Source organism: Anolis carolinensis, chromosome 4, assembly GCF_035594765.1.
Source record: "Anolis carolinensis isolate JA03-04 chromosome 4, rAnoCar3.1.pri, whole genome shotgun sequence".
NCBI classification, from domain to species: Eukaryota; Metazoa; Chordata; class Lepidosauria; order Squamata; family Dactyloidae; genus Anolis; species Anolis carolinensis.
The window spans coordinates 78,806,771-78,833,077 of NC_085844.1; the positions used below are offsets into that span (position 1 = coordinate 78,806,771).

Genomic DNA, 26,307 nt, shown 5'->3' on the forward strand with positions numbered 1-26,307 from the left:
GGGTTCAGGAAACTCTCCAGAGTAGGTTTCAGGCAGTATGTAAAGAGGAAGAGTGGTATGTATCTATCTGAGTGAGACCTTTTAGAGCATATTTGTAGCGCTGTCAATGTGTTCTGTATCTGTGGCACAGTCATTCAGTTGGTTTCCACAAGCTGCAGGGCCCATCTGCATAACCATGCAGCCTGGCAACTATTCATGTCATTTGCTGTTAAGGCCGTTGACACAAAACCCCTCTATTTCCTCTCTGTAGTTCAAGTTCTCCCATTTTGTTATCACCAGTTAGGGAAATGTAGACAAATAACATTTTTTCACATTTTGTGACTTTGGTTTTCAGGGAAGGTCTGTTTCTTTAACAACCTTTTACCGAACGGCAAGAAACATCATGAATATGTGCTTCAGCAAAGAGCCTACGGCAGCTGAAATTGAGGTGAGGAATTCCCCTAACATTAGGGAACATCTTTGGCTTGGTCCTTCCCCACCAGGACCACACTTGAGAAGTACTACTCCCCAGGTAACAGTGGAATATGAGTGGTTGTGGATGCGGCCCCTCTTCTCAACAATTCCCATAATTTCAGCAGCTGATTTAAAAAAAAGAAGAGCAGCGGCATATAGCAGACAAGAAGGCAGATGTTGGAAGATATTGTGAAACTCTTTGCCCAAGCTCTTGTTAGGAAATTACTACAGCATAAGCCATGTAGAGCACTAGCGGCAGGAGGACAGCTGTGAAAACTGGGTCCATCAGGAGAGAAAGCTGCCCTTTTCAGCTCCTGTGTTGCTGGGGAGCCAGTGGAGCATCCCTCCCCAACCCCGATGGAGATTACATTCATTGCTCTTCAACCTCATTGTCACAGTGCCTGCAGTCACATCATCTCTGCTGTCAAGCTGCAACCATTGCTGCCTCCTTCACCAGCATAGTTATGTTGGCCAATAGCACTGTGGCTAAAATTAGGAAGAAGTATAGTAGCTCAAGAGCCAGCATGGTGTAATGGTTTGAGCAGGCCTGCCCAATCAATTTCAAGTTGTTAATTTTAATCTGTGGATTTTAACTTCTGTTTTAATTATGTATCTTGTTGTATGTGTTTTAAGGTGCTTTATCTCTTGTTTTAATGATGTTGTACCTCACCTCAGGCTGCAGGAAGAGACAGATAATAATGGCCAAGTTGGGAATTAAACCCTGGTCTCCAGAGCCATTGACCAATAATAACATTACTACTACTACTACTACTACTACTACTACTATTTATTTATTTATTTCGCGTCAAAAGCATTGCATAACAAATACATTTTAAAATGATGAAAAAAAGGAAATCACAAGCAAATAAATAGTTTTAGACCAAAAACGGGCAACAGCAACCGCATTGTCCATAGCTTTAAACAACTCCTCCTCCGTGCATGAGGCAGGACATTGTGGGCAAGCATACATATGAGGAGTTGTTTGTTCTGCTCCACAGTCACACAAGGTGGAGGATTCCTCCAGGTAGTGCCACCTTGCCAAGTTGTCTTTAGATCTGCCCACTCCACTTCTGAGTCTGTTCAGGGACTTCCAAGTTGCCCATTCTTGGTTTGCCCCTGGAGGAAGACCCTCATGGGGGGCCATCCAGTTAGAATTGCCAGGTTTAGCTGCCCAGAGGGACACCCTTGCTGTTGCTGGAGGAACATCAAGAGGAGTGGTGGTTCTCATGAAGCCCTTCCTTGATTTGAGTCTGGTGGGAGGAGGCTGATAGTCATGCAGTGGGTGGCTTTCACAGTGTTCAACCTTATTTCTCTCACCGTTAGCAGCAACTTCCCGTCGCACGTCAGGAGGGGCAATGCCAGCTAACTTGTAGAGTTTATCAACAGGTGTAGGTATCTATAGGTGTAGATTGAAATTCTACAATCAATGCTTGGCACACAAACAGATTCCCAGTGCATGGAGGAAAACTAAGATCATTGCCATTTTTAAATTATTATTATTATTATTATTATTATTATTATTATTATTATTATTATTATTATTATTATTATTATTATTTGATACTCAACAAGATAAGCACATAGCAAACGAGATCACTATGCTAGATTTTGTATTGGATCACATGCTGAACACTTCCCAAGTGTGTAGGACTATGTGATGTATCGGCAAATAATTTGTGCCGATCCAATAGGGTGGCCTTTTGCGGCTGACAGGTGGTAATTTTGTCAGCGCCGATTGTTTTCAAGTGCTGGCCAAGGCCTTTAGGCATTGCACCCAGTGTGCCGATCACCACTGGGACCACCTTTACTGACTTGTGCCAGAGTTTTTGCAGTTTGATCTTTAAATCCTCCTGTTGTGTCAGCTTTTCCAGTTGCTTTGTCACAGTCAGATTATATTTGTTGTTGTGATTCTTATTCTTATTATTCTTATTATTGGTCAATGGCTCAGTATTACAGGTGCTCAAGAATGGAGAATGAGATGGTGCCCTGCCTTTAATTTCTCGTACAGGAACCAACAGGACTGGTAACTGAATCTTGCATCAATCATAGCATTGGAACAACATCCTCCTTTGCACCTGAGTCTAATTTAGAGATTGTGGGGCAGGCATTGCAACACAGCCTGTTCTGAGGCACAACATCTTGCAGTATATACCCCATGATAAGCAGTTGCTTCTAGGAGTGGCTGTCTTATTTGCCTAATGTTGACTTTTTCTTTTTCTTTTTTTTTAGAAAAAATGCTTTAAATTATGATTTCAAAGAAAGGGAGAGAAAAATAGGGGAGTACTTGGGATATAAATATGGGCTAGGTATATACAGTAATACAAGTTGGGTATCCTTTATCAGAAATGCTAGGGAACAAAAGTGCTTTGGGGATACATATGTACATAATGAGTTAACTTGGAGATGGAGTCTGAACACGAAATTTGTTTATACCTCTTATGCACATGACCTTAAAGGTAATCTTATACAATATTTTAAAGACTTTTGTTCATGAAGCAAAGGTTGTATACATTGAATCATCTGAAAGCAGGTTAACATTTATCAAATTCTTGTCTCAACCTGTGGATCCCCAGATGTTTTGGTCTTGCAACTCCCAGAAATCCTAACAGCTGGTAAACTGCCTGGGATTTCTCGAAGTTATAGTCCAAAACACCCACAGGTTGAGAACTACTGTTCTAAGCAGTAGTTGGGGCAGGTTTTCCCTTGACTGAAGTATGCCAATCCTTCCTCTCAATGAACACATTCTTCTAAATGGTTAATGAATTTAACAGTAGTAATGCAAGATTACATATTTCCTCAATTACTGACATTACTATCAACATCAGGCAAGAAAATTGGACTTTTTAGAATAGCTATAGAAAGGGAACCATGAAATGTTTGTCAGTTAATTCATTAGTAGCTTTCTACCTTATATCATAAAAAAGGATAATAGCTGGTGGGGGGTTACTCACGATAATTTACTCAGTCCTCATTTATAGATATGTTAAAATGTCCTTTGTTGTTATAGCAAGAATACTGGAGGTTAGTGGAGCAGAAGAGTTGCCATGTAGCAGTGCACTGTGGGAAAGTCGACACAAACACTCATGGGAGTGGCTTTCCTGTGGGAAAATCAGAACCGTTCTCAAGGTAAGTCTTGGGAGTATTCATTGGAGTTTTTCAAGGTTTTTAATTTCCTCTTACACTGTGCAATATTGGTTCACATTACTTGCAGTGCATATTAGACTGCTGTTTGTGCTTTCCCAGACCCCATGATACCAACACATTCTGTATCGGGTTGTTGTATGTTTTCCGGGCTGTATGGCCATGTTCCAGAAGTATTCTCTCCTGACGTTTCGCCCACATCTATGGCAGGCATCCTCAGAGGCTCTAGTCTAAAAACATCTGAGGACCCAAGTTTGGAAACTACTGGCTCCTTCTTCAGATCAAAATAACTTTCTGTCTTCTAATTTGCTTTGCCCTTTCTAGAAGAGGAAGGCCATGTTAAGTATTGGTGCAAACCAATGCCTAGGAACTAGCCGCTTAAATGTGGAGCCTATGGCCTCATAAAAACGCAGCCATTGGTCCCTGCCAGCTTCTATTTTCCACCTTGCCATCTAAGAGTGCATCTATACTGCAGAATTAGTGGTATTTTATACTATTTTAACTGCTGTGGCTCAATGCTATGGGATTCTTGAAAGTATAGTTTTGTGAGGCACCACTATTTATAGAAAATGGTAAAGACCTTGTAAAACTACAAATCCTATGATTCCATAGCATTGAGCCATGGCACTCAAAATGGTGTTAAACTGTATTAATTCTTCATTATAAAGATACCCAAAGCTTTAGAGGTCCCATCAGATTGGAAGATGTAGATCCAAATATCATTTATATGTGAAGTAGAAGCAGCGGAGTCGAGTAATTAAATATTTTAACAATATTAATTCAATTAATGAAGCCTCCGGTGATGCAATGGGTTAAACCCTTGTGCCGGCAGGACTGCTAACTGAAAGGTCAGTGGTTCGAATCCAGGGAGCAGGGTGAGCTCCCATCTATCAGCTCTAGCTCCCCATATGGGACCATGAGTGAAGCCTCCCACAGGGTGGTAAAACATCAAACATCCGGGCACCCCCTGGGCAACGTCCTTGCTGGCGGCCAATTCTCTCACACCAGAAGTGACTTGCAGTTTCTCAAGTTGCTCCTCACACGAAAAAGAAATTCAATTAACCATGTTAACTACAATATTTTAATAACCTTAAGAAAGAAATGGTGAGTCTTCTCAGCCATCTCGGTGCCTTTGCAAGACATCCAGAACACAGGAAGGTGAGAGAGTAGCTATTAAACAAATAAATGCTTCTTTTTGCATAAGAATAGAGATAGCTGGAAATTCTGGGAAGTAGCATAAATAATCCCTCAGGAGAACTCTCCCCACTTTGGCTACAGCAGTTCACAATCCTGCCCAGCAATCTAGAGTCCTTAGCCCATAGGTAAATGAACATAACTGATTTGTAATTAAATTTTTGCCAGTCGTGATCTATATCTCTTAATTTGGACAGGCATGGGTGGAACCTGACAGTCCTTCCTAATAACACAGGATCCATCCTGCGACATCTTGGTGCTGTGCCTGGTAAGACAGTTTATGTTTTCCGCGTTTGATAAGATTTCCTCCCTTGAGGAATTCAGAAAGAGTGTTGAATAAATCATGTTTTTTGCCACTTGCCTGGAGTGAGGCATACATACCTGCTGTTTAAAAATGAATTAATATTCAGCTAAGCTTCAAATCATGGCAGTATTTATAATCCTGTTTGTGACTCTGCTGGCCATTGACCCCTCAATCTGTTCAGAACAGATGGACGCACTACCTGCCGATGCTGGGAAAGGTGTGTTTTGTACATAACAACACACACAGAGGGATTTAGCTCTGCCTCTTGCATGGCAGAAAAATTGGGAGGGGGAGAAAGGTGAGACCAAGGGAAATGGTAAACAAGTAGCCCAGACCAAGAGCATTTACTTCTCCCAGTTGTAACCTGTTTGTTTACATTATTCAGTACACCCATGTTAATGTCTTGTGTCAATGCAGTGAATGATCAGCATGTGTAGCTTCATTATTTGAAATCCCAAGGGAGCACTGCTAGGACAACAAATTTGCTTTATGCCATTAAAAACAAACACACAAACAAACATCCAAGCTCCTATCCCCAATTTATCATACAGGTATGGCTTTGTGCTTACTTAAGAGGCAGTGGAAGATCTCCTGTTTGGCAAAGCACTCTTTCTGCTTCATGTCTGAGCCAGATACTGTGTCAATGTTATTATATCCTGGCCTTTGTAATAAGGGCGGATTCCAATCACAATAAGGCAAACATTCAGTGCCTAAGTACAACAACCAATACACACATAATAGTAAAAAATAACGACCCACTGTATAAAGACAAAAATATAACTTAACATCTAAAATTAAAATAAGACATAACATATCAAATAAATTATATCAGCATAAAACATCAAACAGAAGCATCAATTTTCCCAGTTTCCATCCTTCACTGAGAGCCCCAAAGGACACATCTACGCTGACCATTTAATTTGGATTTGGATTGAATGGGGAAAAAAATACGGTCTTTGAATGATGCATGGTGTGAACATGCAAAGGAGCACAAATCAGAGGTGCTAAACCAGGATAAGCAAAATCAGGATACTCCCAAATAGGGCCGGTAATAAGCATCAACAGGTGTTGATATAAACCACATCATATGTCTCTGGTGATCTGCACATGCACATTGAGACAGGAAGAATTGAAAGAAAAAAGGAATCCTCTATGGCTATGAAACGGCAGATCTTGGAACTGTTAGAGCCGAACTCTCCGGTTTGTATAAGCATTGCCCAGATCTCAGCCTAGTTCCTGAGCTTGCCCTGTGATCAGCTGCACGTTGGCTTTGCCTCCTCTTGCTTCTTTCATCTCTCATTAAGTGGTCAGTGTAGATGTGCCCAAAGTCTCTACTGCTTAGCTCAGGTTACAGTTCTCTGTTAACTTGACTCCCAGATTCCACCATCACCACTGAAGACCCCGTTCTGTTTTAGGGGGCACGGATAGATATGAGCGACAAACAGAAACCGTTGTTTGGACAGACAGCCTATCCATTTCGGAAGCATTTCTGAATATCTCATTTTTATGTTTGATGAAGGCCTTTTCAATTGTCTCCTCAAATCTTGAGCCACATTACCTAAGAGCAGCTTGTGCAGTGCCCGTTTATGGGGACTGTCCTTCTTATCATGTTAGTCAACACTGCCATCTATTGGAATAAAAGTTAACTCCCGGCTTTTTCCATATTGGCTGGTTCAGTTGTAGGAGCCAGCATAGTATAGTGGTTTAAATGACCATGACTACTACAAATCACACTTCCTCAGCCTCAGAGAAATGCAAAGGCAAATCCTTTCTTTAGAAAGATTGCCAAGATGACTTGAATGGCTATAAATCAGAAACAACTTGAAAGCACCCAAGAGCAAGCTCTGTTGTACAGGGCTGCCTGTTGATCAAATGTGTTTAAAAAGTCATGTCTCCTCATTTATTTTCAGTTAGATATTGTAGACAGTTTGTAGAGATCACTTCACTTTCTCCATAATATCTGCTAGTGAAAAAGAGACTGCTTTTAGTAGTACAGGATGAGGCCAGCCTTCTCTGGCAGTCACAGCAGTTTGGGAGCATTCTTCAGGTGCTTCATAAGCACTATAAACAGAATACCTGTGAATGGAGATAATAATTATGTGCATACATTTTCAGCTTTGTGGGAAAGTGCGAAAATATTGTCTCTTCTGACAAAGGGATTACTTAGATCAGTTTCAGACCTGTATTTTGCTGTGCGGTAGATGACATAGGAAATCCTGGAATGGTTTGCACCTGGATGGTGATCACATGAATCATCTAGGCTGACCTCAAATTATTGCAGCATCCAGCACTTGACAATTGCAGATAATGTGTGTGTGTTTTTTTTAAAAAAAAATTAATATATGTTCATCAGCAGAGTGCTTTGGGTGTCTGTACAGTGATTTGCATTATGCAGATCCAATTTCGCCCTGCAGTGTGGTTGATATTTGAGCATGCTGATGTATATCAAGGCTTTCTTTTAAACTTTCCCCAACTTTGCTTATGTTGGTTTAAAATCCTTAAAGTGTGCTGCAGCATGCTCTCATGGTGTGTGTTGTCTAGCAGACAAATTTTGAAATTAACTTGAAGCTGCATTAAGTGGTCAATATTGATGGGGTCTAAGATTCATGATTTTTTAAACACTGTTGTTCAATATATGCACTCACATTATCATGGATAGCTCAGAATATTTGACATTTGCTGAAATTAGGGGCACAGGAACACCATGAAAACAAAAAACTATAAATAAAGAAATTGTTGTTGTTTGTTAACCTGACAGGGACATCTATCTAGGAATTTCTAGGTTTTCCAGCATGACTCTATGGACAACATCTCCTGGGAACAGATGTCTCTAGTGCCTCAAAGCTGACCTTAGAGACATTGGAGAACCTAGAGATTCCTAGGGAGAACATTTTAATAAAATCAGTGAATAATCAAACTTGCAAATACGTAGGGCTGACTGTAGTTCTGCATGTGGAATCCCAACCTGTTGGCTGCATGACCTAAAATAAGGCTTGCAAGAAATGCGGGGGAAATTGGCTTTGGGAACTGTTCTTGGGGTTATTTGGGGTGCTGATTCAGAAAATTGCATCGGATAGATCACGTCAGGTCTAGACTATTAAATATGATTTTCTGTGGATGAGCAGATGGCATATGTTCTGTATCAGAAACTAGAGCTGATGTGGTCTATCCAATGCCATTTTCTGAATCAATACCCCAAACCGAATCTAAAGTTGAGCAAAAAGTGATTCGTAACCCTTTTGGCACTAATGTTTGGCACTAATGAGTGGTTCCTGGTCAAAATGATCCCTGGTCAAAGTGGTCCTGGTCAGATGGCCCTTGGTCAAAAAAAGGTTGGGAACCACTGCACTAACTGAATGATTTGCCATCACCCCAAACCTACTTTACCCTACAGCTGCTGAAGCCCCTCTACATTGCCATTCTGTATCTGGAAGAGAGATGTGGGAATTGCAAGAGGCATCTAGCTATGTTCTCGTAGCCAGGCGCAAAGCAATAGCATCATCTGCTGAGTTCTACCAAGGTCCTCCAAAAGGCCCAGAAGCTGATATAATCTTTTTGCATCTGGCTACAGGGATACAACAAGATGCATCTGCAATTCCTCCCCTGCTCCTCTCCATGCTTTCGTCCAATGAGCCTCAGTCAGTATAGAGGGAGAATGGGTATGCTATTCCCCACAACAGAACTTTCCAAACTGTGTTGCGACACACTAGTGTGTTGCCTGTAGTCCACAAGTGTGTTGCATGAAAAATGCGCTCCCTCGCCCACAAACAAAGGCTGCTTGGCAGCTGCTTGGAAGGAGCATAGTAACCATCCTGGAGGAGGAGGAGCTAGCGGAAGCCACAGTGGCAGAGGCACTGAATGAGTAAAACTGAATTACCATGTCACAAAAGGTTGCATGTTTTAAAGGCTCGTCTCCAACACGAAAAGTTTGGAAACCTCTACTCGACAGCAACCAAAAATAGACATATTCAGGCATAGACTTCACTTATACCTGCTTGTGCCACAAACTGGAAGCCAGCTTGCTGAAGAGAAGCAAAATTCATATTCGTGTTTTTGCTGATTTCTCAGCTTTTATTGATGTAGTGAAAAAATGTGAACAGTAGTCAAAAATCTATCTAACTAATTAAATCAAGAATGTGCTAATTTCTATTAAGTGGTGCCATTTTCATTTTATTTCTGGTAATTTAACTTGTCAACTGACAACTTAGATGACATATGATTTTCAACATACTTTTAAAAATTATCATTAACTACTCTGAAGAGGAATTCAATTAACCGTTGTTTTTCCTATCTAAACTTTCCCTGCTTTTAGGAGTGACAATTCCTTGGCTAAATATTGGCATGGTTTTTTCTACCTCATGCTGGTCTCGGGACCAAAATCACCTTCCATATATTGACTACTTACACACTGGTGCTGATTGCATTTGGTAAGTAACCCCAGGTGAGGGAAAACATGGCCCCGCTAGATGGTTTTGACCATGCTAGGTGGGGCTGATGGAAACTGATGCCAATTACATGAACTATCTTCAAATTTGAAAAAGCCAAAAAAAAATCCTGGTTAACCGATGCACACATATTATATTAGGAACCTTATCACATTGAGTGAGAGATTTGCCATGCATCATGGTGAATCTGTGGGATCCCGGTGATGGGCATGGAGAACCCATCACCCCACGGCTGCAATGGCCAATTTTATGATGTTCCTAACCCACTGGGGGAAGCGTCCACTGTCTGGCTTCCCTCCATTGTAGCAAAAGCAACATAGGAAGCCTCCCATGTTGCCAGCGCTGTGGTGTATGCCACTTCCTCTTCCCTTTCACCATGAAGCCTGGCAGGAAATAATGTGCGATGTGTAATGGCTCCAATAACTATCCTCCCAAAGGAGATCAGGCAAGCCCCTACTCTGCCCTCCTTCCACAAGGAGTTGAAAACCTGGTAGTTTCGGCAGGTTTTTGAATAATCCATTCTGGTATACCGCCGACTCATGGCCCTGAAATATGTTGTATAAGGTTCACCCATCCCGAAGAATAGACCATATCAACCTATTTGGTCAATGATCCCTGTTCTTTCGATCGAATGTTGAGATTGTTATTTACTGTTTTTACTGTCCTATGAGCTGTATAGGTTTTTATCTTGTTTTTACAATGTGTCTATAGTGCTGTTTATGTACTGTATGCTGTTGTATTTTTGCTTGGAAACCGCCCTGGGTCCCTTCAGGGAGATAGAACAGTACATAAATAAAGTTTTACTTACTTACTCCATGGCAAGGAAGCGGTGTACGGCAGGGCAAATCAGCCCTTACGAAGAGGTTGTAAGTCTTGAGTAAAAATCACATTTTAGTATCCCCTATCATTCTACTCGGAATTTTAGGGTAATGTACAATCATTTGTTACATTTTAGACACTTTTGCCTGATGTTAAAAAGATTTGTAATGTGTGCTGGGCAAGTTTCTGTAGGGAGAACACTCCCTAATTGGGATACCGTGAAAAAGCTTTTTTCATTGTTGCCCATTTCTTCATCACATGCGTACAGTAACTTACCGGCCGACTTTTCAGAACTGTTTTGTTAATATAGCCATCTCTCCACTTTTGTGGGGGTTCGGGACACAGCCCCACAAGTGGCAAAACTGAATATCTCAGTGAGGGGGAATGGGGAACAGCTGCCGCCATGGTGTCTAGAGTTTTGGGCAACCTGGCTTCGTCCTAGGAGAAAGAGGAGGAGCCCGCCCTCATGTACCCATAATGTTACTTACCCTGCAGATCCAGGTTCCTCTTCCTGTGTGCTGTGTGTTTCTTCCTTCCTTTACCTGAGCAAAATAGATACTCGCAGCACACAAGAAAAGGAAAAGGATCCAGTTTCATGGGATGGGGAAGTGGTATACGGGGTTGGCTCCTCTTCTTCCTGTGTGCAATGAGTTTGTTTTGCCCATGGAAAGGAAGGGAGGTGCCAGGTGAAACAAATATGTGGCATATCCTCTCGAATGATCCCCCCATTCACCTCCTGCGGATGGGGCTCCTGTGTGAATGCTCACTTGGTAGCCTGTTTTGGGGGGGAGAGAGCCATGGGCATCAGTACAAGTTTATTGATAACATTATATAAACAGATTTTTGTTCCTGGGTTGTAAATGTCATTTCCTAATTGGTTCTGTCATAAAAATATGGAAAAGGTTTATTAAACTACAAAAACATTGTTTTTGCGGGACATCCTACAGCACATTTTGCTATAGTTTTTCAATGACTATCTGATAGTCTCAACCGATTCAACATAGTTTGTGGCAGCCACAAAACCAAGTTTCTGGAGTATAACAACTACTTTCAAAGTAAGTTCCGCACAATTAAACTGGAATAACACTTTCAAACCTGGAACAGAATTTTTCACATTTTGTTACATAGTGTAACAAAAGCTGTTAATGTGAGCCACAGATGTGGAGAGATGACTGCAGTACAACAACCAGGAAAGTCAGAAACGGTTGTTTTGGAAATGTATTCACAGCTAAGGTGGTGGAAGTGAGCACTGACTGTCAAAGAAACCCATGAATAGCTTCTGGAAATGGCTCAGGGTGTTTGCGACCCAGCATAGTCTTGAGTAGCCATGACAAAAACATACAAGTGCATATTTGCTGTCCAGTTGTGTCATAGATAAGACTACCTTTGATAATGGTGTTTTGGGCTGGGGGCCACTTCACATTTTAGTGCATGACTGGTCATTCTTAAATCAAAACATACAATTGTCACTGGGAATGTGTGGTACCCCCAGTTCAGTGCAGCTCCAGTTTGATGTTAAGTGCTTGCTAAGTAGCAACCTCGGGCTTGTGGGCATGTTCTGTATGGAATGGCAATGGTTGTTAGTGTTCCTTTTTAGACTGCAATGTCCAAAATCCCCTAGCCATCATGGTCAGTGGTCAAGCCGGCAGGTCAGTGACCAAGCCTCTTAGTCTAATAAGAAAAAGAACATAGAAGGCCAGTTTGAAAGATATATTGACTTAAAGTAGAAGATTAAAATGATGACCCTTTTTCAAAAGTAGGGCAGTATAATCCCTAATGTGCAGTTACATACCTTTTCTGTTTTTTGAAGAATGCAAATGATAAAATGGCCCAGTGCCCTCGTCTTCAGATAGATGGGTAACACAAGTACTATATTCTTGCAAAATTTAAATTCATTGTAAATCACATACACCTTAATATAAACAAATAGCTTTTTGCAAGCCACAGAGTGCAGCAGGCCAGTTAGAATGGTAACCTTTCATGTTTGATCTTAGCTTTGGAGGCGTAGATGCCGACAGCTGGCAGGGTATTGAGCTGTATGCTGTTCAGCAGAGAATAAATAACTCCTTTTGTTTCCCTCTCTGCATGACAAAAAAATAAACAGGTATTGCATTCCTGCTGCAGAGGAGAAAAAACTTGACAAAGTGGTACATACCCTGCTGCAAGCCAATGGCACTCCAGGGCTGGAAATGCTTGAAAGTAACGTCATGGTGAGTTTTGTTTTGTGGTTTCTTTCTAGGGGGATCCAAGGCAGTTTCTTTTCATGCCCCACAGTACAGTGTTGTAAAAGCAAGTACAGTGGCAGCTATTAAAACCAAGGCACTGACTGCTATTAGCATATAGTATGCATGGATATAAAGACTGCAGTGTCTAAATAAATGGGGGCATTATAGCGGAATGACTCCCTTGTTTATTAATGGCTTTCATAAATGTTGCATACATAAATGGCAAGTATGAGGCTCCTTTAAGTACAGGGGTATGAGATTTGAGGGCCTCAAAAGTTTCTACACTATTTGTATGGTTTCTGATTTCATTTCATTTGCTTCCGTGAAATGAGTGGCTTCTGTTTTCATGTTGTTGTTATTGTTGTCTTCCTCGACAACAACAATATATGCTTAGGGAGCATAGGCTGTGTAGCCGTTTGCAGGGGTTTCTAGTACTGTATTGGGTTTATTTGTAATTTTGTTTCTAAATATGCTTGTACTTTAAAAATTGCAATTCACTGCACTAATTAGGAGTAGGAGAGTAAGTTGCACTCAACTGAGTTTTGCTTCTGATATGAATCTTTTATGTAAGCAAATAGTCAAAAGACCTAATAAAATATTTAACTGAATACATGAAATTTGCCTTTAAAACTGATAACTATCCTAAATATTATAATTCTGTATGTTGCACACTTCATGTTGTTAACATAGGAGCATACGTTTGATAAGAAAGTAGACATTAAATATCTTTTCCTATCATTTTATTTATTTATATTCCTGGAGAAACGCCAGGAGAAAAAAAAATCATCTGTCCGCCCTTCTTCAACATTGCTGGGAAAAATCATTATGCCTACTCAAACCAGTGCTTTGCATGCTAGTACAGACTGAATTTTTTTTATCCAAATTGCTTAGGGCGATTATTCTGTATTTTGGATTTTGGAATATTTGTATTTGCATGTACAGTGTTCCCTCACTTATAGCGGGGGTTACGTTCCAGGACCACCCGCAATAAGTGAAAATCCGTGAAGTAGGGACACAATATTTATTTTAATATTTATACATTATTTTAGTTGTTATGTACTATTTTGAGTCTTTATCAACCAATCGTGTGTTGATAAATCACCTTCTCTTCCCGTTGCTGCTTGTGCTCTTTTTCTCTCCCTTCAGCTTCTCCTTCCTTCCTTCCTTAGGCTGTAAATTGTAAATTTTTATGATTTATAATATTCTTTTAGAGTTTATTGAAATGAAAAACTACGAAACAGCGAATCCACGAAAAGTAAACTGTGAAGTAGTGAGGGAACACCGTATGTACATAATGATGTATCTAGAGATGGGATCCAAATTTGTTTGTTTTTCATGTCAGGAGCGACTTGAGAAACTGCAAATCGCTTCTGGTGTGAGAGAATTGGCCGTCAGCAAGGACGTTGCCCAGGGGACGCCCAGATATTTCACCATCCTTCTCTCATGTCCCCCCATGAGAAGCTGGAGCTTCATCCTGCTCCCCAGATTTGAGTACAAACTCGTAATTCATTTATGTTTCACATACATGTTATGCACATAGCCTAAAAGTAATTTTAAATAAAATACTTGTAATAAATTTCTGCATGAGACCAAGTTTGTGTATACTGAAGCACTAGAAAGCAAAGGTATCACTGTGTCTGCCATCCATGTGGACAGTTTTGTATTTTGGAGTATTTCAAATTTTGGAATTCAGGATAAGGAATGTTTGACTTATATTCCTATTTTATACAGGCTCCCTATCCTTAACATTGCTGCACCCTACAAGTGCTTCCACTTACTTAGTTCCAAATGAAAAAAGAAAGCAATTTTAAAGCATGTAGCAGCACTTAAAATAGTTAGCACTGTGTTCTTTGTTTTCAGTTATTTCCTGTTGCATTATTTGTAGCATTTTTCGTAACTTGAGGGTTCAATTTTCATTCTTGGGATCCTCGGGGGAAGAAGTTGCATAAACAGCCATTTAAAAAAAAAAAGGAAAAAAAAACAGTAATAAAAACCAAAATAGATGCAGGGGCTGCATCCTATTTAAGAGGTAAACTCCTGGATCTTTCAGGAGAGTTAGACAGTCCTTTTTTATGACCAAGGAAAGAGTTCTGAGGGGAGTGTGGACGCAAAAAGAGCCACTGGGTGGGTTATGGACAGCATTTTGCCCACTTCAGTTTCCTTTACGATAGATATATCAAGTAGAAAACAGCAGGACATTGTAAAGGAGTGCCCACTCCTGATCCCCAGTCTGCTTGTCTGCTTTAGATCTCCCCAGAGGTGCTGTGCAAAGAGGGGGTCAAGGTGCACCGTACTGTACAGCAGAGCGGGCAGTTCATTGTCTGCTTTCCAGGATCTTTTGTCTCCAAAGTGTGCTGCGGCTACAACGTCTCTGAAACTGTGCACTTTGCTACCACCCAGTGGACAAGCATGGGATTTAAAACTGCCAAGGTAAGGAAGTGTGTTACAGGTGGGCTTGAAAACTAAACAGGCTGGCTGCTGGCTTTTGCAAATGCAAGTGGGAAGTCTTCCAGACACATTGATGGATTGAGGAGAGGAGAAGCTTGTTTTCTAGCGCTCTAGACACTAAGGCATGGAGCAGTGGGTTCAAATACCAGGAAAAGAGATTCCACCTAAACATTGCGAGAGAACTTCCTTGACAGCAAGAGCTGTTCGGCAGTGGGATGCATTGACTTGAAGTATGGTGTAGTCTCCTTTTATAGAAGGGATAGCATTTTACTACACTACTGTATGTAATGGAACCAGGGTATCCTGGAACCAAACCCCAGCAGATATCAAGAACCTCCTGTAGTATTTGAAACGATGGCACATATGTTTTGGCCGGGGTAGGCAGAATAAGACAGTATAGTGTCAGTTAATGCAGATTTATTTCCCTAACTCTTCCTGTTCTAGCTTAAGAGATATGACAAAGTTTAACTTAAAAGAAATCACTACCACAAAGTGTTAGAACGGCTGCCAACTTTCATGGCTTTTAAAAATTATTAGCTCTTAAGCATGATATGTATATAAAATTGTTTTCTTTGGGGGCTGGAAACATTAGGGGACATGCAACAGGAACCAGTTCTCAAAAGGTGGTGTTTTAATGTGGTCCAAGAAAGAGTATTATCAAGCAAGATGATCAGTCTCCCGTTTTGGTGCCTTGCCTAGCTTGCTCTTGAGTTCAGAAGTGTTGAGCGGTGTTCCCTTTTAATCTTAGGAAGTGTTTTGTTTGTATTTTCTCATCAATTCTTTGTTGGGAACTCTTGCTGACTTTACAAGATAGGCTGACTTTTTTTCAAAATGTCTAATTCATTAAAAACATGCTGGAATTCCCTGATGCAGGAGATGAAGCGGCGGCACATACCCAAGCCATTTTCAATGGAAAAGCTGCTTTATCAGGTTGCAACAGCAGAGGCAAAGAAAGAAAATGGATCTGTTCTAAGTACGATATCAGCACTTCTGAGAGAGCTCAGGTAACTAAATTTCTTAAGGTAACTAAATTTCTTAATCCTCCTTTTTTTTTTCCTAAGAGGAAGTCTCAGGCCAAACAGATTTTAAGACATCACTTGCTAAGGCCTCCAGCATCTTGAACACAATCACCTGCAGGAGAAGAAACTTTCATGGTTGACTTGCTGTCTGAAAAGTGCTATGTGACAGAGCAAGAACTCTGCATCATAATGACCTTCATTGCTTTTCTTCAGTGACAAAAACTAACATTTTCCAGAATGCCTGCTGATTTTCAGGTTTAAAATTCTACTGTTTATGCAAACAGCCTTTTTCCCTTTTTATTTTCTTTTTGTGGAGTGTTTTGGAAGCAAGCCTTTAAATCTTTTCCTGGTATGGAAAAATGCACAGATCCGCTCATTTCTAGGACACTGAAGGACTTATTTTTAATTATTCCTTCCTCAGATGCGAAAGAAGGAAGAAGGCACCTTGTTTCGTGTATAATACTGTTCTCTTTTGTTCCCTTACCATGTAGCTTTGCTACCCACAGTTGAAGTGTGTGACAGATGGGTAGTGCTGGTCCGTAGCAGATCGAATATATCAAGAAAATCTGATGACTACAATCTACAAATTGTATTTAAAATGCTAATATTTTAATGTATAGAGAGTGGTCAAAGTCTTTTCCACTGTGCTTGTCCTCGGAGTGGAAGGCTTTTGAAGCCCATTGGGATATCCCGACTCCTTTTTTGGAGATTTTTCACATCCACGTTCATCTTTTCTCCAAGAGAGGAAACTTTGCTGATGTGAAAGGGACTAGTATTATTATTTTCCCGTTCTCAACCATCTGAGTGGTTCTCCAGTTGGTTCAAATTCAGAGATTGAGAGATCTTGTGGAGCAGCCTTTCCTAACCAGATGTCTTTCAGATGTTTTGAACGAAATCATTCATTGACCTCGAGTTTTGGCCATGCTATCTGGGAATAATGGGAAATTTGGTCCAAAACATCTGCAGGATACCAGATTAGGGAACCCCGAAGTATCTCTCTCTTTCTGAAACTCAAATCTTTTGTATTGTGTTTTGTAACTCCTAATGCTGTTGTACTGGTTTTGCTTACTATGTGGTACTGCCTCTTCGGTTCCTGGGCTCAGTTTTCTTTCGCTCAAATTATCTGTACAAGATGCACCATAACCTCTCTGCCATCCCCAATTATTCAGCATTTTGCTCAAGTGGCATAGCTAGCATCTTTACAAGTGGCATAGCTGGCTAATCTTGCCAACTAAGGAGAGTCTACTCAATGATGTGGATTTCACTCCAGTGTTATCTTCTCACTGTTCCTTTGATAATACCTTTATTCAATCCTTTTCTTGTATGGTGAGTGGGCCTACTTACCGCATGAGAAGAGTGGGCCTGCTAAGTGGTATTACTTCCTGGCAAATCTCAGGTGGTCGCCAGGTGGTTTGCCAGTTAGCCTCCTCAGATCCAGTAGCTTCACAAATAGCTCCGCCTTTCAGTTTCTCTGTGCTAATGTTTGTAGAGCACCTAATGTAGTCTACAATGGTCACTGACAAAATTGTGGATGAGATTTAGCAGCTGCAGTACCACTGCTTCCTTGAAAACATGCCTTGTGGAGTGGCACCCGAAATTGGGGTGCTACTAAAATCTCAGGGTACATGAAGAAATGAGGCCTGCCGGGTGCAGCTTCGTGACATTTCTCTCAGAAGTGGCATTTCTCCTAATTATGCTTCTGTTTTCAGGGACACGGAGGTGAGGCAACGGCGGCAGCTATATGATGCAGGCCTCCATTCTTCAGCCCGCTACGGCAGCCACGATAGCAGCAATTCGGGAGCAGATGGGAAGAAAAAGCCTCGGAAATGGCAGTTAGAAACATCTGAGAGGAGGTGTCAGATTTGCCAGCACCTGTGTTACCTATCTATGGTAAGAGACATCTCCAAAATCTAGGTTGCCCCTTACAAAAATAGTACAATATTCCCTAGTAGTGACATCTCCCCAGCATTTGGCTAAAAAGTGCATATATTTTAATAATTTTTGGAAAGTATTGGTCAATTCAGAATTGGTTAACAGCAACAGAATAGTTAAAGATGGAAGCACCTTCGGGGAACAAACTTGGGGAAAACAGAAAATGTGGGAACGAAATTCACACAACTTCTATAAAAAAAAATTTCATCTTGTAAACAATTATGAGTTATATTTTAGGATCTGAACTTAATTCAGATAGGGAAATGTCTATGGTAGCTACACTTTAAATTTGAAGTGTAGCAACACTACTTATCTCATTGATATACAGTATGACTGTTCTTGACCTTTTAAAATAAAATTTGGCAGGTTGTACAAGAAAACGAAAACGTTGTCTTCTGCCTTGAATGTGCCCTGCGGCATGTAGAGAAACAGAAGTCTTGTCGTGGATTAAAACTAATGTATCGTTATGATGAGGTATGTATAGTGGCATTAACAATTGTTGACACAAATTGCAAACAGTTGGAAAGCCTGTGTGTAGTATAGAATTAGAAATTCTAATTTGTTCTGTAACTGTATTCAAGTGGGGCCAGCCTACTCCCACCACCAAGACACGGTGCAGTGCTATGTAGCTATAAGGTTGATTTTGGATCTCAGAGCAGACCCAGGGTCGATCTGGCATGGTATATGCTGCATTGGCCCTAGGATAATTTACACAGCAACCCATTCCCTGCAGAGGTGAGAGGGGAGCCCTCACCATCAGCATCGAACCTTGTTTGGTGCTGCTGGAAAGCCAACCCTTACTGTTCCCTCCTGCTCTCCTGTTTCTGCGTTGGCCATCCCCTACAGTGCCACTGGATGGGGATGGGAGGAGGAATCGTACTTTCTCCCTCCCTCCCTTCCTTGATCATCCTGTTGCCCTGTCGAATGTCACTGACCAGCAGGACACATGTGCCTGGAGACCATCATGACAGAGAATGGGAGGGGACAGTTAGTGGCATCCCATGTCCCTGGGTTGTCATTCTAGGCCAGATTCCAAGTACCTCACAACATTGGTTAATGTGAGTCAAGGCAACCTTGCCCCACATTATCCCAGTACTGTTCCGGACGTGTGAAATATATGTATGATGTTTAAATGTATGAAAAAGCCTTGAGCTTGTATGGTCCTCGTTCATTTTAGATTAATTGCAGTTACGAACTCTTAACTGTGGTTAATTTTAATAATGGTTTACTGCAAGAACTGAAGATAAATTACAATCAGCCCTCCACATTTGCTGAAGTTAGGGCACAGGATGCCCTGCAAAAGTGAAAAACTGAAAAAAATGAAAATTATAATATTTTTCCTATGAGAACACCTCTCGGGGATCTCAGGTGTCCCCTCTAGAAATCTACAATTCCTCCAGCATGACTCTGGTTTTCTGGTAGAAGTTGACCATAGTGCAAAACTGAAGGGCCAAGAGATTCCTAGAAAGGAGATTTTAGTCAAATCCTTGAACAATCCAACCCACAGAAGTCAAATTCGCACCTGTGAAGGGCTGACAGTAGTGTATTGTAGTCTGGATTCAGTGCTAAACTGCAACAATAAAAACAAAAGCTTTTCTCTTTGTGCCGGTTTTAAGCATGATGGACAGCAATGCATCCTTCCTCTACTGTGGCAGTGCTATCTTGTTTATGGAATATCCACCCCTAAGAGTCTCTGATGGCGCCAGTGATACTATCATTCTTGCACCTAGTAAAAGTGTGGCTGTTTACTAAAACATTTGAGACAATACCAATTCACACATGTGCATAGTATTGAGTCGTGTTAAAACTAATTGATTTTAATCTGTCGCCTTTTTACCTTAATGTGTTTTAGCCTCTGAAAATCACCTGTGAAATTGGATTTTTAATGACCGACTTTTTAAAAGTTAATCACATTGTATGTCATCCTCAAATCTTTAGCTAGTTGGTGGGAAATGAATGAATGAATCTTGAACGATAGTCAAGTGTTAAATTGGAACAAGGCCATCCTCATGAAATCCTTTCATCCCTGCTACTCGGCCCTGAATTACTAATTCTTTTATTATTTCTTCATCTCAAACAGGAGCAAATAATCAATGTAGTCAATCAAATCTGTGGAAAGGTATCTGGCAAAAATGGCACCATTGAGAACTGTATCAGCAAGGCTACACCAAAAAGAGGACCTCGGAAGAGAGCAACAGTTGAGGTGCCATCATCAAGACTTTCATCCTCCAGTTCATCCAAAAGTGCTTCAAGTTAATCATAAAAATGCCAACACACTCTCTCATTTTTGTCAATTTTATATATATTTTTTGTAATTATTATATCATAGTTTGGAGTATTTGCTGTAGAATACAAGCTGTCTTTGCACTAGCTCTAAAGAAGATTTTCTTCTGGTTTTAGAGAACTAATTTTGTTTTAGCATTAAACTGTTGAATTTTATTTTATTTTATTTTTTACTTAGGATAGTTAGATGCAGCAGGTTTTTTTAAACTGCTGTGCGTTCACTGTTTTAAAAGCAGCAAGAGGCTGATGAAATTAATTTGTATTTTGTCCCTCTGCCTGAAAATAAAAAAGCTTTTTTTTTTCAGTAACACTGAAAAGGCTTTTAACACCTCCCCCCTCCTTTTTTGTTGATAGGTTGAATTTTGGTGTGTTTTATAATTTGTTCTCCAGTCATGTCAGCAGATTTTTTTTCTATAGAGAGAAAAGGGATGGGCGACAAAACTTGAAAGAAATTGCTATACTTTTGGCTTGTATTCTTTAACAGGCAGGATAAGTTTTGTACCTTTTTAAATTGGAGAATACACATTTTTCTTTGAGAGGTTATGGCAGCTGAAGATGGACTTAGTTTTCTAACCCTAGTCACAATGGGAGATTTGGAGAAAATGTTCTCTGTTACCAGCACTTCACTATGCATCTGTTCGAGGAGGAGAAAAAAAAAATAAGAAAAAAAGACTGCCTGCCTTGAGGAGTCATGCGAGCGAAAACTGTGCCTGATTTCATTAGGAAATCCATTCTGTTATTTTTTGGTGCTGTTGGCTACTTTTATCAAAAACCCTTCAATAGCATCCTTTAAAAAATGATTGAAGCCATAAGTGCTTCTTGTCATAGACGTGCAATCTTTAACATTCCATTTCCATTCCACTGCTGTTTTTCATACCTTTTCACAGTCAGCATTAATTTTTGTTTGTTATATGATCATTTAGAGCCACTAGCAGATTTTGCGTACTTCTTTTGAATGTGAAAAATGCATTTGCTCTCATCTTGTCTATATATTTTTTTCCTTCTTCACGTGTAACAAAAAAAGAAATCATACCTTTTGTACATAAGCCTGTAAATTGTTTTAAATACTTGAGCCTTTTCTTGGGAGGGTGGGGAAGGGTGGCAAAGAGACAAGATGAAGAATAGCCTTACGTTTCACTTTCTTCATCGGTTGGATTGGATGCTTACAGGGTTTTTCTTGTAACATTTATAAGTGCTGCTTACATCACTGAACAACAACAAAATAATAATGGAGTAGTTGTTGCCCTTTTCCAGTTGTGTGTACAGTACGTGTGGAATAAAAAAGGGAAAATGTTTTCACAAACTCTTGTTTCATAATTGAATTCAACAGTACCGTAGAGCTACCCATATTGCACTGAGCTTGCCAGTGGTGAGTGACTGTCAGGAGAGTCTTATAAAATACATATTGTTGGTTGTGGCAGAAGACTGAATTGTTTTGGAATATTTAACAATAACATACAGAGTCGAGTGTTTTCCAATGTGGTTGTCCGGTTTTTATGGCCTTGCTGTGTACGTTTTCCTTCTTGACAGTAAACTTCTGACTATGGCTTACAGTTTGACATTTAATTTATTAGCGCTGCTCTACTCTTTTTTCCTTGTAAGGAAAGAAACATGTTTATTGCCAGTTTTTGTTTACTTTTCAGGTTTGTAATACAAGGTTTAATAAAAACACACTTTTTGGACATTTTGTCTTTCTTCTGAAAGAGAAGTAAAGTACCTATTAGTAAATTACGGCCATTCTAGTAGTCTAGGAAAGGTGTAAAGCAGAGCAGTCATTGCTAGCTTTCATTTATAATTACAAAATTTATTCACCACTTATAGCAGCAATGGGACCATCTGGCCCTATGTATTTTACTGTATTGTATTTCCTACCCATCAACATTGTCCTGAGCCAACTAAAGATAATTTGAGTTACAGTCCACCCATATCTGTAGGCTCCAGGCTGTGAAGGTGGGCTTCAGACATTGGCTAAATCCTTTTAGTAATATTCTGAGTTACACACATTTATGTCTTTCAGGGGTCACTGTACAAGGCATTATCCACTAGCTTCTCACAAAATGTCCCCCAACCCAAGGCAGTTTTCAAGCATAGAGAGAGGCTGCCTGTCTATCAGCTGCAAGATGAATATGCAGTTCCCGGCTGCAATGCAACAGCTGGGGGTAGGAAAAGGGAATCATTCTCCTGGGTCTTCAGGAAAGAACTGGACATCCAAGAGAGTGAGTCTGTTTTTCTGCACAAAAGCAGCTGGCTTCTCAGATTGAAAACTACCTTCTGGGGGCATGGCGATGTTATGCTCCAATGCAGGATTTTTCCCATTGATTCTGTGGTAAATTATGAACGGCAAGAAACTTCCACCATCTCTTCTGCTCCCACTCTTCCCGTTCCCTCATTTTGAAACCAAAGGGTTCTTCTCCAAAAACCTACTTAATGAAATTAAAGTTCCCTGTTAGAGAATAGCTGCCTATGTAGAATGTCCAATTTCAAAAGTCCATGATAGACAACACAAAATCTACTGGACAGTGCTGTATATTGGCAGTTAGTACATAAACCCAACCATTGTCAGGAAAGATAGAACTATGCAGCCTTTTGGCAGCTAGTGTGGTTAAGGTCAAGATGTTAAAAAACAATACAAGCAATAACAGTAAGATGGTTATTGATATGTTGCCAGAAGAAAAGACATGTTCAACAACATGTACAACTCTCCAATATACTGAGAATATCAGGTATCACTAATTTATCTCCCAGTACAGCCAGTTTGTTTTAGGCATGTGAAACATGTTAAATCAGAAAGGAAGTGAAAAGGCCAATACAATTGCTCTTTCTTGCACTGGGATTTGCATCTAACACTGAAATAGTAAAAGCACTGGAGGCAGTGTATAAGCAGCAGATATTTTCAGACTTTAGCCACAACATTTAAGACATGCACATTGCGACTACAAAAAACAGACATGGCTTTTGGATCATGTTTTTGTTTCAAAATAAACCCTTTCATGACTCTTTCTTTGGATAACCCTCTAGAATACAAAACGTACTGTTCAAAAGCCAATATTTTATTGCTAGTGGTGTGCTTCAAGTTTTTATATATATAAAATTAGAATTTCACAAGACTGTCCAACTCAAAATTTTTATAAGGTAATCTCTTTCATGATAGAACACCATAGTGAGAACAGACAAACTGAATCATTCCTTAACTCATACATTCCAGAGTCCTAATTCTTATAGAATACTGTCATAACACTCAATTCACTTGTGAATCACTCTCATCACTATTGTCAGAAGCACCTTTGATTTCTGTATTTACAGCAACAAGAGCAGTGTCCACTTGCACATCTTCTTCATCTGACTGGATCACAGGTGACTCTCCTTCACTGGTATCTTGGCCGGCAGAATCAGTCCAAGTGGATGGTAAAGAAGATAAATTCACCTTCAACTCTGACCGAGGGGGAACTTTCAGACTGATTTCATTTTGACAGTTGCTGGAGTCTGACCCTTCAAAGTAATGAGAGAAAAGGATGAAGCTGACTAATTATTATATTATGAATTTACATGTTACCATTTTATTAAGAAAAACCATGTTATCAGGAAAAGAAACAGCAATCTATTACTTCACTTGTGTATTTTGTATAAAACAGTTGAGAAAAAGCAATAAAGCTTTTGAATATATATACACTCTAGAAATGGTGTTCGGTTTCTCAGAATGCAAACTGATGTGTTATAAAGTAAGAGGTAAAATTGAATGTGTCATCATGAAGTATGCAGCATGACCCACTGAATCTCCTTGGCTTCTTGCTGTTCTAGACTATTAACACTGTGTAAAGGTTGTGACTCAGCTTTAAGAAAGCATGCTTGATCTAACTGCCTATTGCATAGTGTCTAATAGACACAATCAGGTACTTTTATTGTTATTTTGTTCAAAGGCAGAAGCGTGAGCTGGAATTTTCTCATGATGTGAAACACAACTTCACCCTCCTCAAAAGGTGTGTGTGGGCAGACAGACAGCAACTGGAAAGTGTTGCTGAGAATTAAGGTTATATTTTGACATATTGGATGTTCAGGGACAAAAATCCCACTGGACAGTTGTCTGCAACAGAAAATATGGGTCAGTTTTCATCATAAAGTGTCATTATCAGGCAAGTAAAATTCAACTCATTGTAATGACACATTCTTATGAAGACCTGGATGCCGTGATGAAATTTACTTACATTTGGGTGAATTGCTTTTATATGTGTATGGTTCAAAAGGTGACACCTCCCCCCTCCACATGATGTAGTGATTTGAGTATTAGACAACAACTCTGAACACCAGGGTTCAAATCCCTACTCAACCATGGAAATGCACTGGATGACTTTGGGCAAGTCATACACTTAAGTTTTAGATGAAGGTAAAGACAAAACCCCTCTGAACAAATCTTGACAAGAAAACTGCGATAATTTGCCTTAGGGTTGCCGTAAGTTGGAAATGAAAACACAAAAATAGCAACACATACACATACACATACACATTTGAACAGTTAAGTGACACCTGAAGAGAAAACCAGTAAAGGCTCCATAGCTGGTTTAACATAGCATAAATATATAACCAAAATTATATTATTCCAACTTTAAGATAAATCCTCATCCTCCATGAATCCAATGGGAAGAAAAACAAACTGGGACTGTTGCGTTCCCCCACACCACTTATGGGTGTATGTGTCAGTAGATCCTTCAGTGATCCAACCAAACACACGTACACCCTTTCAATCCTTACTGAAGATACAGTGCTTCTCCAGCAGAGTTGTTACTGTGCCACTAGGAAGCCTCATCTTCAGCCACATGGTAGGATTTTCAGCAATCCATTGTCCTCACAACTGGCTTGGGCAGGCTCAGGTAAGTTCCCCCCACACCCATGTGATTTAAATCACCTTGATTTTAAATCGGTTTCCCCTGCTACTAGGCATCACTGTTTTTAACTGCATCAGTCCAATTAGAAATGCCACAGCTCATTTTCCTACCTAACATTGGAGATGGCATAGCGCTGTCCTCTCCTCCTGAATTGAGAAATACATCTAAGGCTTCTTGGTCAGACATATCCACAAGATCCATTTGTTCCAACATGTCAACATTCACTTCCATAGAAGACATGCTTCCTATTGGCTCTGCAATCAGAAAATGACAAGTTTTTAAAAACGGACAAATTTACTCATATATGCCACCCCCTTGCTGATTTCTGGACACATTCATGTTGTTAAATAGTTCATGCAAATGAAAAACATGGAAGATAGTACTATCTTTTTCATGAATTAGAAGCCTTTAAATTTTCAGAAAGCTATTATCCAAATAATTACATTCTAACAGTATATAACAAATTAAGATTAGGATTTACAGTAAAAGTTCTACTTCATACCCAAATCTATAATGTTATGTAATATGTTTCTTTCTTAAAACTCCATCAAGCATGGGACATGTTGATGACTGTAGCTATTATTAAAAGAAATGAATATCCAGATCCAAAGCTGCTGGCTCTCAACTACTCCTGCATAAAAGATTCACAAAATTCCAATCTGTATGTATAAGAAGTCCTTATTTAACAATGAAGCAACTGGGACCTAGCCATTTTTACAGGATATCCAGGAGGGAAAACCTCTAAAAAGTCAAATTTACGCTGCAAACATCCAGTATCGATAGCTGCTGGTGTAATACTACGGTAATATAAAATTTCCCACACCACAAGTTTGAAGACTAGATTCCATTCCCACTTCCCATCTAATTTACCAATCTGGAAGAAAATGACTTATCCAAAAATGCAGTGTCTGCCTCCCTATTGACATGGGATGCAAGAGCAAAATGTGAATGCACTTGTCTGCCCTCTGTTGCCATTCTGTTCCCAGATATGCCACTTCAACTGTTGCCATGCTGTTCCCACAGCTGCAGTAAGGCAGCCCTATATCTTGGAACACAGTCAGCTAAGCTGGATTCCATCTGCTCATTTATAGAAAGGAGAATGAATGCCAGGGAATGTTGCCTCTGACCTTCCACAAGAGTAGGATACAGGTGTAAAGAATAGTA

The 26,307-nt window shown here is 40.1% G+C and overlaps 2 protein-coding genes across 3 annotated transcripts in view; one reads left to right on the forward strand and one right to left on the reverse strand.

Annotated features, from left to right (window-relative positions):
* The window catches only part of jarid2 (jumonji and AT-rich interaction domain containing 2), a 249,129-nt gene extending 227,184 nt beyond the window's left edge, over positions 1-21,945 (forward strand). Inside the window, exons 9-18 of the mRNA XM_008108814.3 lie at positions 335-427; positions 3,461-3,579; positions 4,986-5,056; positions 9,405-9,519; positions 12,461-12,566; positions 14,829-15,011; positions 15,903-16,033; positions 17,758-17,938; positions 18,347-18,454; positions 20,061-21,945. Coding sequence (XP_008107021.2) covers positions 335-427; positions 3,461-3,579; positions 4,986-5,056; positions 9,405-9,519; positions 12,461-12,566; positions 14,829-15,011; positions 15,903-16,033; positions 17,758-17,938; positions 18,347-18,454; positions 20,061-20,237 — 1,284 coding nt within the window. The 3' untranslated portion in view covers positions 20,238-21,945. The remainder of the gene's footprint in view (positions 1-334; positions 428-3,460; positions 3,580-4,985; positions 5,057-9,404; positions 9,520-12,460; positions 12,567-14,828; positions 15,012-15,902; positions 16,034-17,757; positions 17,939-18,346; positions 18,455-20,060) is intronic.
* dtnbp1 (dystrobrevin binding protein 1) overlaps positions 21,812-26,307 on the reverse strand; it is a 73,690-nt gene continuing 69,194 nt past the window's right edge. For both annotated transcript variants that reach the window (XM_062980688.1, XM_003219790.4), the window contains 2 exons: positions 25,254-25,397; positions 21,812-23,752 (listed from right to left, as the gene is read on the reverse strand). In XM_062980688.1, coding sequence (XP_062836758.1) covers positions 23,502-23,752; positions 25,254-25,397 — 395 coding nt within the window. In that variant the 3' untranslated portion in view covers positions 21,812-23,501. The remainder of the gene's footprint in view (positions 23,753-25,253; positions 25,398-26,307) is intronic.